The following is a 15,369-nucleotide window of genomic DNA, read 5'->3' on the forward strand; positions in this document are numbered from 1 at the left end:
GATCCTTTTCTCTGTTGAAGATTTTCAAGATGTCACATGCTGATGCTATAGAAGATGATGTGTGCTATTTAAACTTAGCATTTATAAATTCATAATTTCAGTGCTATTGCCTTAGTTTTGTTCTTACTTCTCAACTGTACTGTTATTACAACTATCATTGAACTAGAAACAACCACACCTCAGATTCTTAGCCTATATTGATCACTTATTTTTTTCTTAAAGCTGAAAATATAATTTTTTTTTGTAGCTAAAAATACAGTACTATAGTAAAAACATTTCCTATTGGAGATACAAGGAGTTCTAACAGAGAAAAGTATAAGTTAGTGTAGAAAAGATCAAAATATTTTAGTTATAGTTGGATGAAATTCTGTATTCCATACTTACTGTTCGACATCGCTTTTAGAGTGTGTTTTCCTCGGTCATGATTCTACTATAAACATCATCAGTTCATGCTGCACTTAACTTACTACTTATATTGGAAATATATTCTGTATTTTTGTTTTTAAAATGAGCAGTGATACTTACTGTTTTATTATAATTTTTGGTGGCTATTTCTCAAAAATGCTTTATCAGAGACAGAAACTGTTAATAAATAGAAAAATCTAAACAGCTATATGGATATTGGGAAAACTGAAGAAGTGAGCAAGAGTTAAAAAAAAATAGAAGTCTATCAGTCTTTAGGCAAAGAGAATATGGGATTTTCTTAAAAAATTAGAGTAGTTGCTGAAATTAACTAGAAAATTTACCCTGCATAGCTCATCAGAGCAGAGGGTTCCTGGTGCTCCCACTTACAGCCTGATTGGGACTTGTAAGTCATGTAATTTTCCCAGATCTCACAGCTGCTAACATTGATATATAGAGAACAGAGGCCGCATGATCAGCACCACATGGGTGCAGTTTTACTGTTTTCTTTGGTTGGCTTGCCTGTGAAACAGTGGGTGGATAAATGAGCTGCTTTGTGCAGACTAGTGAGCACATAGAAGATGGTACGCACTGTGAAATTCCCACCTTCTGGTCCAAAATTCCATTCAAGTTCTCACATTTGGATCATCTAGTGAGTCAGCAGATTAGGCCAGTCCTCACCAAGTCTGATGACCTGAGTTTGATGCCAAGAGTCCACACAGCTCAAGGAGAAAATGTCCTCCTGGGAGTTACACACATGTGCACATGCCAAATAAATAATGTTCAAAAACTCTGAATCTTGAGCTCTTTTTGAGTCAGAGCCGTCTTTTAGATGATATTTATCATCCCATGCTCTTTATAATAACTACGGGATGAAAAAGATTATACAGGTTTGACAGGGTTCTGTGCCATATGGCTTATGTTATAGACTTATAGTAGCAATAGTAATCTTTAGTGTTATTAAAGTATGATCATGACTGTAAAATCATGTTAAATTGTTTTTAATGATTATCCTTTAAAAATCTTCTTTGTCTTCAGATACTGACGTTTACAGTGAGTTTTACCCCGTGCCACCACCGTACAGTGTTGCTACCTCTCTTCCTACATATGATGAAGCTGAAAAGGCTAAAGCTGCTGCCATGGCAGCTGCAGCAGCGGAAACACCTCAAAGAGTAAAAACACCATTTTTCTGACAATATTTTTGTGGCTTTCTGTGCATTTAATATAAAAATCCTTCTCTCTGTGTAGTCTGCCTGTCTTCCTATCTACGTGTCAGTATTGGTCACATTGCACTCAGATAAACTCACTGTCTCTTGCCCCTGGCCTCCGTGGTTTCTGCTGATTTTGTCTGTACACTGCCTCAACCTACGGCGTCCTTTATCTTATTTTACAGTGTGTTTGTCACTTCCTGATTTTTGATTTCAGGGATATCACACAGTGACTTTTTCATCTAAGTCAGCTCACTCTGACGAGTGCCACCCATGTAGTTCTTTTCTTTCCTGTGGATCTCTCCACGGCTCTCTGCTGTTCGTGGACCTCGCTCTCCTGTGGTCTGTCATCAGAGCTACATTGTCTTACCTTTCATTCAAGTTTGCTTTTCCCTTCCCGTTTCTCCACCCTCATATACCAGTTCCAACTTTTCCTCTTGCATACATGCATTTACACCTTTTAAAAATGATTTATTTATTTTATGTGCATTGGTGTTTGCCTACATGTATGTTTGTGTAAAGATGTCAGAACTAGAGTTACAGACAGTTGTTAGCTTCCATGTGAGTACTGGGAATTGAACCAGAGTCTTCTGGAAGAGCTGCTACTGCTCTTAACCGTTGAGCCATCTTTCCACCCCTGCATTTAAAACTTTTGTGTAAATTAACTTGGTTTGTCTTTATCGTCTCGTTCCATCTGATTGTAGTATGGGCTCTAGAAGAGCATGCGGGTTTGTTTTGTGTGAACTGATAGGGTCTAAGGCTAAGGAAGCAAAATCTTTTGCCGTAACATTTCTTAAATAATAGAAGCCATCAATGATAACAGATTTTGCAAATAATTTTTAGAGTTCTTTATGTTTGTAAGCAAAGATGTATGTTACTATTTTATTTTTTAAGCAAAAGGTATACTATACAAACAGTATTTTACATAGTATATTTAGAGATAATTAGAATAGTAAAAACACCAAGATATTTTAAACCTTTTAAATTTTTAATGCTAAGCTTTTTAGTTTCATAGGATGTATGTCCTATAACTTATCAGTCTACCAGAACTGACTTGAATTTTAAGCTTGCAGACAGATTCTTAGTTTGTCAGTTTCCTGTATTTTGGAGAGAAGCAGGAAGTTACTTGGGTCAGAAGTAAAGACTTCATTGTTCATAGCAATAGCAGTGGTCTTGCTCTTGCTGTTCCTTAAGCCCCAGTTCCCACAGCAGGACTGAGTGATAGTCCCCTCATGCTGTGGGGTATGTTACTAGGGTCGTTAGGAATGTTCTGCAGGAGATTCCACTCTTCAAGGCTTTCCACTGTTAAGTATCCAGAAGAAGGCAGTCAGTATTTCCATATGGAAGACATGCAGACGTGGAAGCATGCATGTAGAGCCATCTCCCAACACAGCCCGTGATCAAGGGACATTTAAGTTGTGACCTCTGCTCTTCTAACATCACTGCAGGATTTTTGTACTATTTTATTTTATGTGGGAACATATACATGTATATAATTTAAGAGTTAAAATTGCTGGACCAGAGGGCGTATACACTTTTATTTTTAATAAATACTGCCTACTTGCTAACAAGAGGCTGCACAAATTTGCATTGCATCACTGACTGTGAGAGTTCTCTTTTTCCACTTGGCGTTTATAGAGTAGTATCGCATCTGTCGTGTATCATAGTCCTGAACGTGATGTTATTCTTTGTCCCTCCCTCCCTCCCCCCTCCCTCCCTCCCTCTTCATCTTCTCCCACCTCTCTCTGTAAATGTTCTATGTGTAGGCTTGAGGTGAGTGTGGGATGTACTTTCCTCTACCCCTGTCCACCTTTCTTTTCTTTTCTTTCTTTTTTTTAACATTTATTATTATGTATACAGTACTCTGCCTGCATGCACACCTGCGGGTCAGAAGAGGGCATCAGATCACATTATAGATGGTTGTGAGCCACCATGTGGTTGCTGGGAATTGAACTCAGGACCTCTGGAAGAGGAATCAGCGCCCTTAACCGCTGAGCCATCCCCCAGCCCCCACCTTTCTTTTTTGAGACAGGCTCTCACTGAACCAAAAATTAAATCAATTTAACCAGATTGACTGGCTAATGAGCTTTAGGGATCTGCCTCTCTCCTGTCCCACCAACTCTGGTGTCTAGTGCTGCACATGCTGCAGTGCCAGGCATTTACGTGGGGCTTGGGGATTCCCAACTCAGGTCTTTGTACCTGTACTGACCAAGGCGTTTCCCCAGCCTTCAACTTACCTTCTCTACGTTTGCCTTTAAGGATTTTTAATCTCATCAGCACCTTTACTAAAGTAGTACTTGCTAATGTATGACCATTTGAGAGCACTAGGTATTACTGTTGTACTTCCTCTTAAATTGAAGATGTGAGAATTCTACTTGTTTTAGTAAAATGTTTTGGTATGTGTTTACAGAGCCAGGAGGAAGAATGCACACCAAGAGATGACTTCAGTGATGTAGACCAGCTGAGAGTGGGCAACGATGGCATTTTCATGCTGGCGTTTTTCAGTAAGTGACCTTTCCGTAGTACTGCTAAGAAAAAGACTGCTAACATGCCTGTACCTCATTTAAAGTGTAGATTTCTCAAGGCAGTGCACATAATAAATCTAAGAATTTATTAAGCATTTGTTAGGTAATTCTGATTGTAGATGTTATGGTTGATGCTGGCCAGGGATATATACAAATTTAAGCTGAATGAGATTGTACAAGGGGAAAAAGCAGAAAGAGAATTTAAAAAGAAATATTGCTGTCACTTTAAGGCTGTAGACATATATGCAGTGAGCTGTACATTTCACTTTGGGGTCAGAAGAGTTCCCTTTGAGAAGGGAAAATTCTATAACCAAAGGTATGGATGTATAAATCTACAATGGGGAACAGTTACAAGATTAAATTCTGAATATTTTTAACATCATACAAAATGATTATTTGACTTACATAGTAAATTTAAATGGTGAGAGAAGTATTTATTTCCAAACACAGGAATTAGTATTAGTATTAGTATGTATTAAATTGTTTAAATGGCTAAAATCAATTTTATACCTAATGTTGAGTAAAAACTTAGATTATGTATGGTTTATTCTATATATAAAAATAAATAGTTTACTTATGTAAAATGATACACCCCACTCCATATGTTGAACTGCTTCTAAGTCTGGAGATTGGCTTAACCCTTTTTCCTGGTTTGAAAGGTTTCTTGCATCTCTTTATTTTATCTACCAAACAAAAGAAATGAGTAAGGAGAAGGAGGCAGGCAATGTATCTTTCTTTTCAGGTTCACTTAATTATGTTTACATTGCTACCTAGTATGTGCCATATTTAAGTCTTAATTCTCTTCTGTTGTAGTTTTTAATTGCCTGTGGTAGATCCAGTGAAAAGGCAGTGAATTTATTGGTCACACATAACTGCTTACTGCAGTCTAGTGAACCTTAGTTTTTAATCTTTGATTTTTATTCAATTAGTAAACTTTTATATTAATGTCAAGTTCATCACATATTTTGTTTACTTAAAGAATGTCTTAAAGAGTAGTTCCTGTCATTGTGATATCTTGCAAGAAATCTTGGTGCCATGGAGATGGCTCAGTTGGTGAAGCCACGCACACATGAAGGGCAGAATTTGGATCCCTAGACCCATACTGAGCAGGTGTGGCAGCTGCCTGTAATTCCAGCATTTGGAAGGAAGGAACAGGGGATCCTTGGAGCATGCTGGGTAGCTGGGTAGCTGGTTAGGTGATGGAGGAGCTGTGAGTTCAAATGAGAGACCCTGCCTCAGTAAATGAAGTGGAGAGCAGCTGATGAAGACACCCCTTGGGAACATCTGGACTCTACACACATGTGTACCCATAAACATGCAGATATATATATATATGCACACATGCATACTACACACATATACATGGCCCCAAACAGAAATATCAACTAGAAAAGATTATGAATATACTATTGATAATATAAATAGTAGCCTCCTTAGATATAAATTATATGCTTTCATTCCTAAGTGTTTGATTCTGAACTTATATACCATTTCCTTTAACCTAATACCTTTTATTTAATATGCATCTTTTAGATTTAAAAATACTTATAAGTGTTGTAAATGCCTGGTAACGTAGAGACAGTAGATTATTTTAGGCCATGACAGTATATTGATGTATATAAATATATATTCCTAGATCTAATACAGAATGCCTGGGTTTTAGTAAAATTCTGATTCTACAAGTTACTTCTGTTTTACAAACATTTTGTATTAATTATAAGAGTAAAAGTTTTGTTTTTTTTTTTCCCTTTTTGGTCTGGCATGCCTAGAGCCTGGTTTAATTAGCATAGATTTGTTTGTGATTACTACCATCTAGTGGCTGTTCTTCATATTGCACCTGGGTTTATAGTCCATGCTTAAACTCGCAGTCTGGAAGGGCATTCTTTAACATAGCTTAGTACTTGAACATTTCAGGTTATGTTTGTGCAAGCAAAGTAACAGAAATATAATATTTTTATAAATAACTTTCATAGGTTAAATTCTTGACTTCTCTACTTAAAATATTCATGTTTTTGCTTTTTAAAAAAAAACTTGATTTTTTTTGTTTCACATCATGTACCCCAGGCTCGCTCATTTCCCTGCCCTCCTGTATCTACCCTTCATCCTTGAAAACTCTCCCCAAAATAACACACACACACACACACACACGCCAGCAGCAACAACAACGAAAAGCATAAAAATACATCAGGTGGAAGCTGTAGTATGTCAGTGTGTCCCACAGAACATCCCTCTGTCCACACATCTTCACTTGCAAATGCTCAGTGCAAAGAGTCATTGGAATGTTTTGAGATCTCTGGCTTCTGTGAGGCCATGAGTATTGGATCCTCACCGGGACTCCTCCCAGTTACCCTGTGTCATGGAGATCCCGCAGCTTTGGAACAGCAGGACTGACCCTTTCTCATGCCCCAGCTGTTGGTAGAAGATGTACAGTTTAGGGTGAGTCGATTCAGAGCCCTGGACTTGCGCCTGGGTGGTAGCTGAAGCTGGCCTTATGCATAGCACGAGGGCAAGTTCTCCAGCACTGCTCCTCCAGGCTCCAGGAGGCAGCATCAGCTCTCCTGCTTTCATGCCCTTGGGCCAGCTTATCTGCACCCACACATCCAGTGCTCGCTCCACTGTGCTGCCAAGTCAAGGTATGGCCCCCACTTTCCCAAGTGCTGCAGCCTTTGAGGGACTGTGCTGGCTTTCCTGTTCTCACTCCCTCAGGGCTGGCTCACCTGCCTGTGTGAGATGGGGCCAGCTCTCTAGCTTGCCACAGCCAGTGAGGGGTGGGGCCAATTATACATAGTTCCTGGACATCCATGCGGTTCCTGGCAGCTGCTCCAATGAGGTACATCATCTTGTTCTCTAGAGATAACATGAGCCATGGACATTGACATGTACTCTGTCACTGCATAGCCACAGACTCAGACATGGCCCTCAGCTGCCACTAGGGCTGGGCTCTCACCATGGCCTCGGGTGGTGGGGATTGCCTCCCACAACAGCCTAGTCCTCTCCACCCTTGAGTCTCCCATTCCATCTCTTTCATAATGCTCAAGCTGCTCTGCTTCTTCCTTTCCCATCTGACTGCCACATACTCACATTGTGTTGGCTCCCACCTCAGTCTGGCCACGCAGCTGGCGGGTCTCTTGTTTGGCAGCAAGTGGCTATTTAAGGGCAGCCTGTGCTGTGCACTGGAGGGCAGGTCTTTAGGTCGCATGGTAGTCTGCACGTCTCAGTCTGTCTCCCTCCTCCTGTGCTGTACTGCCTGGATTTAATTTGATTTCTCTGAGTCCTAGGCATAAGACAGGTTTGGCCACGAAGCCAGGCATCAAGCTAGGATGACCAAAGGACTGCCAGCTGCTCTGCTTCTGACTGATATAAGAACAGCACCAACAAGGTGTCTCTTGCCCATCGCCAGAGGGGGTGTTTTTGCTTTTTTTTTTTTTTTCCGAGACAGGGTTTCTCTGTGTAGCCTTGGCTGTCCTGGACTGGCTTTGTAGACCAGGCTGGCCTTGAACTCACAGCGATTCACCTGCCTCTGCCTCCCAAGTGCTGGGATTAAAGGCGTGCACCACCACACCCGGCTCGTGTAGCATTAAACAAGATTGGCAATTAAATTTAGTGATAAAGTTACAGTTTCGTGTACAGAAAATAAAAGGGAAGAAATGTGTGCATCCCATAATGTTTAGTAAGAATATGAGAAGTAAGCTCATATTTGCTTAGGTAGTATTATAAAGTGCATCTGGTTTTTTTTAAGAGACTAGAATAGGAGTTGGTATTTTTTTTTTTTTTTTAATCTTTGCAAAATACCCAGTTTTAACTGCTCCCTTGGAGGTGAGACTCCTGAGGAGTAATATTAAGATCTGGTGTTTTGCTGGTGTAAAATGAAGTTTCAAATGAGAATATGGAAAGGAAACAAGAAAACAAGTATCTCCTTTCTCACATACAGAAACTATGTTACATATATTTAAATCTGCACATATTATATACGCACCATACATGAAGGCAGAAGGAATCGCTGGAGGAGGAGGAGGAGGAGGAGGAGGAGGAAGGACGGGAGTACGAGGAGGTGAAGAGCAAACATGAGCAAGCACAACGACATACAAGCATGAAAAGTAAAAACAGTTATTCTGTGTGCTTCCTAAAACTAAGGAAAACCGAAATTCATCAATAAAAACTATTTTGCATACTAGTAACAAGCCTTAAGGAACAGACTGGCTTAAGGAAACTGACAGGAACCCAAGTTTACCAGTTTATTTGCTTATTATATCGTAGCTGATAGATCCTCAAACAGCAAGCTGTGGCAGTCTCTAAGGACAGCCCATGAGTAGAGTTAAAAGACAACAACAATGAAAACCCTGCTGTTTTATTATAGCAGTGAGATACTGCTATGACCGTGTTTCTGTTTATTTGTATAGAAAATTTGACCTCGAAACATGTTTCTGTTCTTTTTAGTGGCGTTCATTTTCAACTGGCTTGGCTTCTGCCTGTCCTTCTGCATCACCAACACCATAGCCGGGAGGTACGGTGCTATCTGTGGGTTTGGCCTGTCACTGATCAAATGGATCCTTATTGTCAGGGTGAGCATCTTGCTAATTTCCATCCAAAATGTGTGTTTGTTACAGTGTTTGCTTTATACACACACATTCCACAGAGTAAAGACAACACTGCTTATTTTGGCATTCTGTAGCTATGAAAACTTGGTAAAACTCTATGCCATAACTGTATGTGAAAGACGTTAGGGAAAAACATTGAAATAAGAAAATGCTTCCATATTTTGGTATCTGTGACCTCACTTTCAGTTACCTAAATGCTTTCGCCATCTTCTTGACTTCCTCGTAAGTTGATAAATGCTGCCCAGTGGGACTACCTCTGAGGCTGGAGAGGAAAGTACCTTGCCCAGTGTACAGGAATGTAAACAGCTTGTATGTTGAGAGCAGATCATGCTTTCTGCCACTGTGATGTAGTACAAGTTGCCTTAAATAGAACTGAAGATGTCTGCTTAAGAAGTTATTGTGAATTTAAGTGTCCTCAAAGGAGGTTTATAATGTCCCTTTGATCTTGCTTAAGGTTGGCCAAAGAGATACCAAGGTCACCAAGAGTAATTTAGAGGTTGCCAAGGACTTTTAAAAAGTATATTCAAATCTGACTGAGAACTCTGACATTTAGAAATACACCAGGAAGAGATGAATATTGGAAAATTCTGTTTCAAAATAATAAGTAAATATTTCCTCCCTTCGTAAAGCTTTGAGAACTCAGAAGTAAAGGCCTATGAAGCAGCTGTCAGTACTTATTCTGGCTGGCATAAAGTATACACCCATAGCCCAGCACTTGGGAGGTTGAGCCAGTAAGATTTTGAGGCCAGTGTTGGCTACATTGTAAGACCCTATCTCAAGATTCAAAAAAGAAAGAGAGAGCTTTTTTATCCCTTGTTCCAAGTATATAAAAGGAATGCCTTTCTTAATTACCAGTTCCCAGAAATAACTTTCTGTACTTTGCATCACTTACAAGATGGTGTTTAGGGGAAAACAAAATGTCCTTTCCTTGCTCCTGTCTCAACAACTTTCCTTGTCAGGCAAATTCATACAGCTTGTTTCTTTCTTTTGCTTCTTGAAAGTTTCCTTTGGGCTTTTCTTCCTTCCTTCCTTCCTTCCTTCCTTCCTTCCTTCCTTCCTTTCTTTTTTCTCTTTCTTTCTTTCTTTCTTTTTTCTCTTTCTTTCATTCAAACAAATGGTTCTTCCTTCATTAGCTTTCAGCGTCTGACTGTTTGTGTGTGACAGCGAGCACATGGTGGGGGCACATTTGGAAAGCATCTTGTGAGAGTCCGTTCTTCCCCTCCACCATGTGGGTTTAGGGGTTCAAACTCAAGTCATTAGGTATGGTGACAAGTTCCTTTACCTAATGAGCCATATCTGCAGGCTCTCTTCTGGGTTTTTAAAGCATAGACCTAGAAGGCTGACAAAGGGTAGCTTTATTCATTGTTGTGTCAAGTTTTTTTGAGACGCTATCTATTTTCCACTCTAAAGGCAGTAGGAGATTGGAACCTAAAAATGAGGCAAATTAAAGTCTTATGCAGGAGCCACCTTTTTTCACAGCCTCACACAATTTATACTCTGAGGGTTAAGAAAAATCCCCTGGGCTGGAGAGATGGCTCAGTGGTTAAGAGCACTGACTGCTCTTTACAGAGGTCCTGAGTTCAATTCCCAGCAACCACATGGTGGCTCACACCCATCTATAATGTGATCGGATGCATACTGTTTACATAATAAATAAAATAAAATAAAAACTTCTATTCTTTAAAAAAAAAAAAAAAAAAAAAAAAAAAAAAAGAAAAATCCCCTGAGTAGAGTATACAGTCACAAAGAGACACATGAATAGTAACATCGGAAGCAAACTCACTTCTATCCCCTACACCTGGGGGGGGGGGGCACGAAAGCACATTCTAAGAACAATCCCATGTTTTTTGAGAAACTGAGGCCACAAGACTCTTGTTTTCTCACAAGCACATGGAATTCCCTTCACACAACTCCGTTCTTGGACCACCATGTTATGACAGCTGTCCACAGAATTTTAAATATTCTCATACAATTGCTAAGTTAAATTATGTAAATTATACAGATGGTATTTACTCAAACATTGCGTTCTGATTAGAAGAGCTAAATCTTCCTAAAGTTTTCAGTAGAATCACAGGTCTAAAATATTTGCTTCTTTTAAATGCTTCAGACACTTTGGTAATGCATGTATTTTATTAATTTATTAAAAGTAACCATTATACAAAACTTAGTACTCTGAATGATACATTTGTTTTAAAGCTTTGTGGGGTTTTGACTCTTTTAACATATCCTATACTGGTACATATAAGATAATAGGTTTTTTAAAAAAAGATTTATCTATTTTATGTAGATGAGAGCTGTATCTGCATGTACACTTGAATGCCAGAAGAGGGCATTAGATCTCAGTGAGCCACCATGTGGTTGCTGGGACTTGAACTCAGATCCTCTGAAAGAGCAGATAGTCCTCTTAACTGCTGATCCATCTCTCCAGCCTAGATTATAGGTTTTGAATGTTAATCTATTTACTCTTGGTTGGGATTTATATACTAATTTATTGTAAGATGATTAAAGGTTGAACCATTGTGAGAACTGTCCTCTAACATGTTTTTTGTTTTAATTTCAAAAATGTGCAGTGAGTTCCTACCATGAGCTTAAAACTGTTAGCTGTTGTAAACATACACAAAGACAAAGAAAGCTACACTTTTCCTGCTAGAGAAACTGAAAAAAGGTGGAGCTAAGTATGTCCAGACTTAGCTGTATTGCCAATAGAACTGTTGCTGCTATTCAAACGTAATTTATCATTGAAACCATAGAACATGGGAAACAATTCAAAAACTAATTTTTTAATTTTCCTGAAGTTGATAATTTATTAAAGTCATTCTTGATACACAAGAAGGAAGTCAATCCATTATGTCTGTAGGCCTGTATTTGAGGACATTAGAACCTATTCTTTCATTGGAACTTTTGGTTGCCTCTTATTAAGTATTATAAGCATAGTGATGAAAATATATTGTTTTGGTTCTTTACTTTTTTATTTCTTCCAGCGTCTAAAACTGTTAGAAAACGTTACTTGATTAAAAAGTAATTTTTTACACCAGGCATAGTGGCGCACACCTTTAATCCCAGCACTTGGGAGGTAGAGGCAGGTGGATTGCTATGAGTTTGAGGCCAGCCTGGTCTACAAAGTGAGTCCAAGACAGTCAAGGCTACACAGAGAAACCGTCTCAAAGAGAGAGAAAAAAAAAGCACTTTTTCAATTGTCAGTTTTTTTCCACTGTGTATCTTTTAAGTGTGGGAGTGTGCAGCAATTGCACTTTTAATAGATTCCAGAGGACTATGATATTCTAACTCCTTGGAATTTCTATAACTCTTAGCTTATAATTTAGACAATATTATTTATTAATTTAAAATTATTCAAAGAAAGTGCTCCAGAAGTTTTAGAAACATGTTTTGATAATCTTCTCAAGTTGAAACACCATGTATAATTTGTATTTTTATTATTACCAAAGCTGTAGATTTTTAATAATTTATGGAAATTATTGACAAATAGTTGGAAATACTTTTAATTTCATATTCAAGCTAACAAAAATTTTAGGTAAATAAAATTGTTTGGAAGCCAGTAGAAAGAAATCATTTAAAACAAGCTTTTTTTCCCCCATTTAACTTTTAGAATAGGTTATCTGAAACACAAAAATAATTATTTTAAGACAATTTAAGATGCTACATAAAGCTGGGCATGGTGGCACACCCCTTTAATCCCAGCACTTGGGAGGCAGAGGCAGAAGGACCACTATGAGTTTGAGGCCAGCCTGGTCTACAAAGCGAGTCCAGGATAGCCAAGGCTACACAGAGAAACCCTATCTCTAAAAGCAAACAAACAAAAGCCACATAAATGGGAAGAATTATCCATAATAGGTTAAGAACAATGGATTGATAAACTTTTAAGTTCTATGAGTGCAGAAGCGTCAAGAGGAGCTGTCTGTGTCCTGTGCCGGGAGGCCTCCCGCTGCCCCTTGAGCTCCCACCTCACACAGAACAGGACAGGCTAACATGGCCAGCCATGACAACTGTTAAAATGCCACTTCAAGGTTCATTTAGCTATTCTCAGCTCACTGCTGGCAGCTGAATGCCAGGCGTCTAGTTGGAAAATAAAAAGTCTCTAATGAGTTTGGAGTCTTTATGTGCCTAGTATTTTTGGTAGTGATTAGCAGTAGGGGGTGTACAGAAGGTCAGGAACTTTTTGTTTTAGAGGTCACCAGAACATCCCCGCCTGATAAGATTAAACTAATGTGGCTTTTGTGTTAATATCCAAAGCAGCAGGTTGCAGCAGCACATGTGGGATGGTAGTTCTGGCTTTGAGAGAGTATAAGAAACTGATGTAAACTTCTCAGGGAGGAAATGTTTGATCCCAATAGCTAACATTTAGGCATTTACTCTCTTGCAAGCAGTTTGGAGTTTTTGTTTATAAAGTATTTTACAGAAGTTTTCAGTCGCATAAGTGAGTTTTTCCTCAACTCTGTATGTATACCATTAAGTATTATTCCTGTGCTTTCCTTTGGTGCTGTTTTTATATGCTGTTTTTAAGTGTTAAAGATTATTTAAAGAGATATTCTGAAACCCAGGATAACCTGAATGTTCAAATTTAATTAAACATGATTAATATATTTATGTTCACTCCACAGTTTTCTGACTATTTTACTGGCTATTTTAATGGGCAGTATTGGCTTTGGTGGATATTTCTTGTACTTGGTAAGTTTATTCTTAGTACAGTTTAGTTTAAATAATCTATCTTATTACTCAGTTAACTGGTATTTTTAAGATCTTAAAGTGCAAGTAAGTTGTGTTACTAGCAGTGCAGAAATGCGTTCTCATGTTAGACTTTTCCTCCCTTAGCTCAGCTCTGTCAACATGGGACTCAGTAGTTGAGTGATAAACAAGGGCTGCAAAATTTGAAATTTCTACCTAATTAAAACACTGTTATCTTTATTAATTTTCTTAGGAAACACACATGCATAATTTTAATGGTAATGCAGCCAGTATGGGGCTTTGAGCATTCAGGCTCTTCTCTTAGTTTTGGATCGTGGAAACATTCCTTGTGCTTTTCAAATGAGCTCTTTAGTCGGGCGTGGTGGCGCACGCCTTTAATCCCAGCACTCGGGAGGCAGAGGCAGGCAGATCGCTGTGAGTTCGAGGCCAGCCTGGTCTACAAAGTGAGTCCAGGATGGCCAAGGCTACACAGAGAAACCCTGTCTCGAAAAACAAACAAACAAACAAAAAAATCAAATGAGCTCTTTATTAATCATTAATCGGGTAGTGCAGGGAAAGGTTCATGCCCAGTGATCACAGCCCTTCTGTGTAGTTGTCTCTTTGAAAGGCATATTTTTATTATGTTGGTGAAGGTTATGGGTTTTCAATAATAAATGGTAATTAAGGTGATTTTAACATCATATTATACTTTGGCCCACATTTCAAATGTCTTGACTGACAATTCATATTTTAATTCTTTTAGAGTTCAGTAGGTGGCAGTCTTCTCTTTAGGTTTTTAGTCATGCTTTTGGGCCTTTAAGATTTTTTGAAAAATAAACTATTAGTGGTCAATTAAGGTCATTAAATTCTTTCTGTTATATAGTGAAAATATTTTCATGTTGTAACTATGTTGGGGTGTCATGTTATAGGGGTTGAGATTGGATTATATATTGTTAATTATATCCTAGGTTCCTGAATTCTGCCATTGGAGGAGGTAGGTAACTGGAGCAGAGTACAGATGACAATCCTGTCCTCCAGCAAAGCCAGAATCTAGCGTTTATTTACAGGAGACTTGACCAGCACTAAAATGTTGCTGTCACATACTTAAAACAATGTTGAATATAAGTGGGATGCTAAGACCCTAAGTCACTGAGTGGGCTGTAGAAATTTAAGAAATGCCTAAGTAGAACAAATTGTGTCTAAGAACTAGGTGCTTCATAGACAAAGGAAGACATCTCACAAAATACCTATTTTTCATAGTGTTTTTGTAGTTGAAAAACAAAAACAATGTTTATGTTTTTGCCTTGCATCTGGAAGGGAGTGTGGGTAGAATCCAGAGACAGGCAATCACAAATGGAGAAGCTGGGCATGAAAGCAAGTGGGACTAGATTTAGCTGAAATGTCACTTCTTCATTTTGTCATTGTGCGTGAGTGTGTGTGTGTGTGTGTATGCATCTTCTCTTCAGTCTGTTAGAAACACACCTCTTTCTGTGTGCTTTGATTACCGTCTGATAGTGCGTAAACATTAGACTTTAGACTTCAGATGTCAAATTCACCAGCACGTTTACTGCAGCTAATAAGTGCTTCCCAGGAACCCGCATGCCTAAGTATCCCACAGGCTTGTGCGTACAGTGTTCATGCTCCTACGCTTACCGAGTACTTTTCTCTGAAACTATAAAGCATTTCATAGGCATTGGTTTTGAAACATTAAAGATGTATGTAATGTAAATGGGTATTATTTAAAAATAATATTTTGCGTAGCTCCCTCAGCTAACTAAACAGAAAGAAGTCACTAGAGTGGCTGCTTTCAAGGCCATCCTGGCTCTTCTTGTCTCAGTTTTTGATACTGGTTTTTTATTAGTTAAAAATAAAAATGTATAAAATTCTGAATGTAAGCCAAATATAAATAGCCAAAACACTATGAATATAACATTTATATAATTCTTGATTGTT

General features: G+C 38.6%; 1 protein-coding gene and 1 non-coding gene across 2 annotated transcripts in view; one reads left to right on the forward strand and one right to left on the reverse strand.

Moving 5' to 3' along the window:
• Ndfip2 (Nedd4 family interacting protein 2) overlaps positions 1–15,369 on the forward strand; it is a 48,890-nt gene that overhangs the window by 29,857 nt on the left and 3,664 nt on the right. The window contains exons 3-6 of the mRNA XM_051160948.1: positions 1,441–1,574; positions 4,021–4,114; positions 8,573–8,697; positions 13,353–13,419. Of these exons, the coding sequence (XP_051016905.1) occupies positions 1,441–1,574; positions 4,021–4,114; positions 8,573–8,697; positions 13,353–13,419 (420 nt within the window). The remainder of the gene's footprint in view (positions 1–1,440; positions 1,575–4,020; positions 4,115–8,572; positions 8,698–13,352; positions 13,420–15,369) is intronic.
• LOC127202451 (small nucleolar RNA SNORA48) lies at positions 7,401–7,540 on the reverse strand. Its single transcript, XR_007832327.1, has one exon. It is a non-coding gene; the product is annotated as a small nucleolar RNA SNORA48 (small nucleolar RNA).

This window comes from Acomys russatus, chromosome 18 (assembly GCF_903995435.1).
Source record: "Acomys russatus chromosome 18, mAcoRus1.1, whole genome shotgun sequence".
Classification (NCBI taxonomy): domain Eukaryota; kingdom Metazoa; phylum Chordata; class Mammalia; order Rodentia; family Muridae; genus Acomys; species Acomys russatus.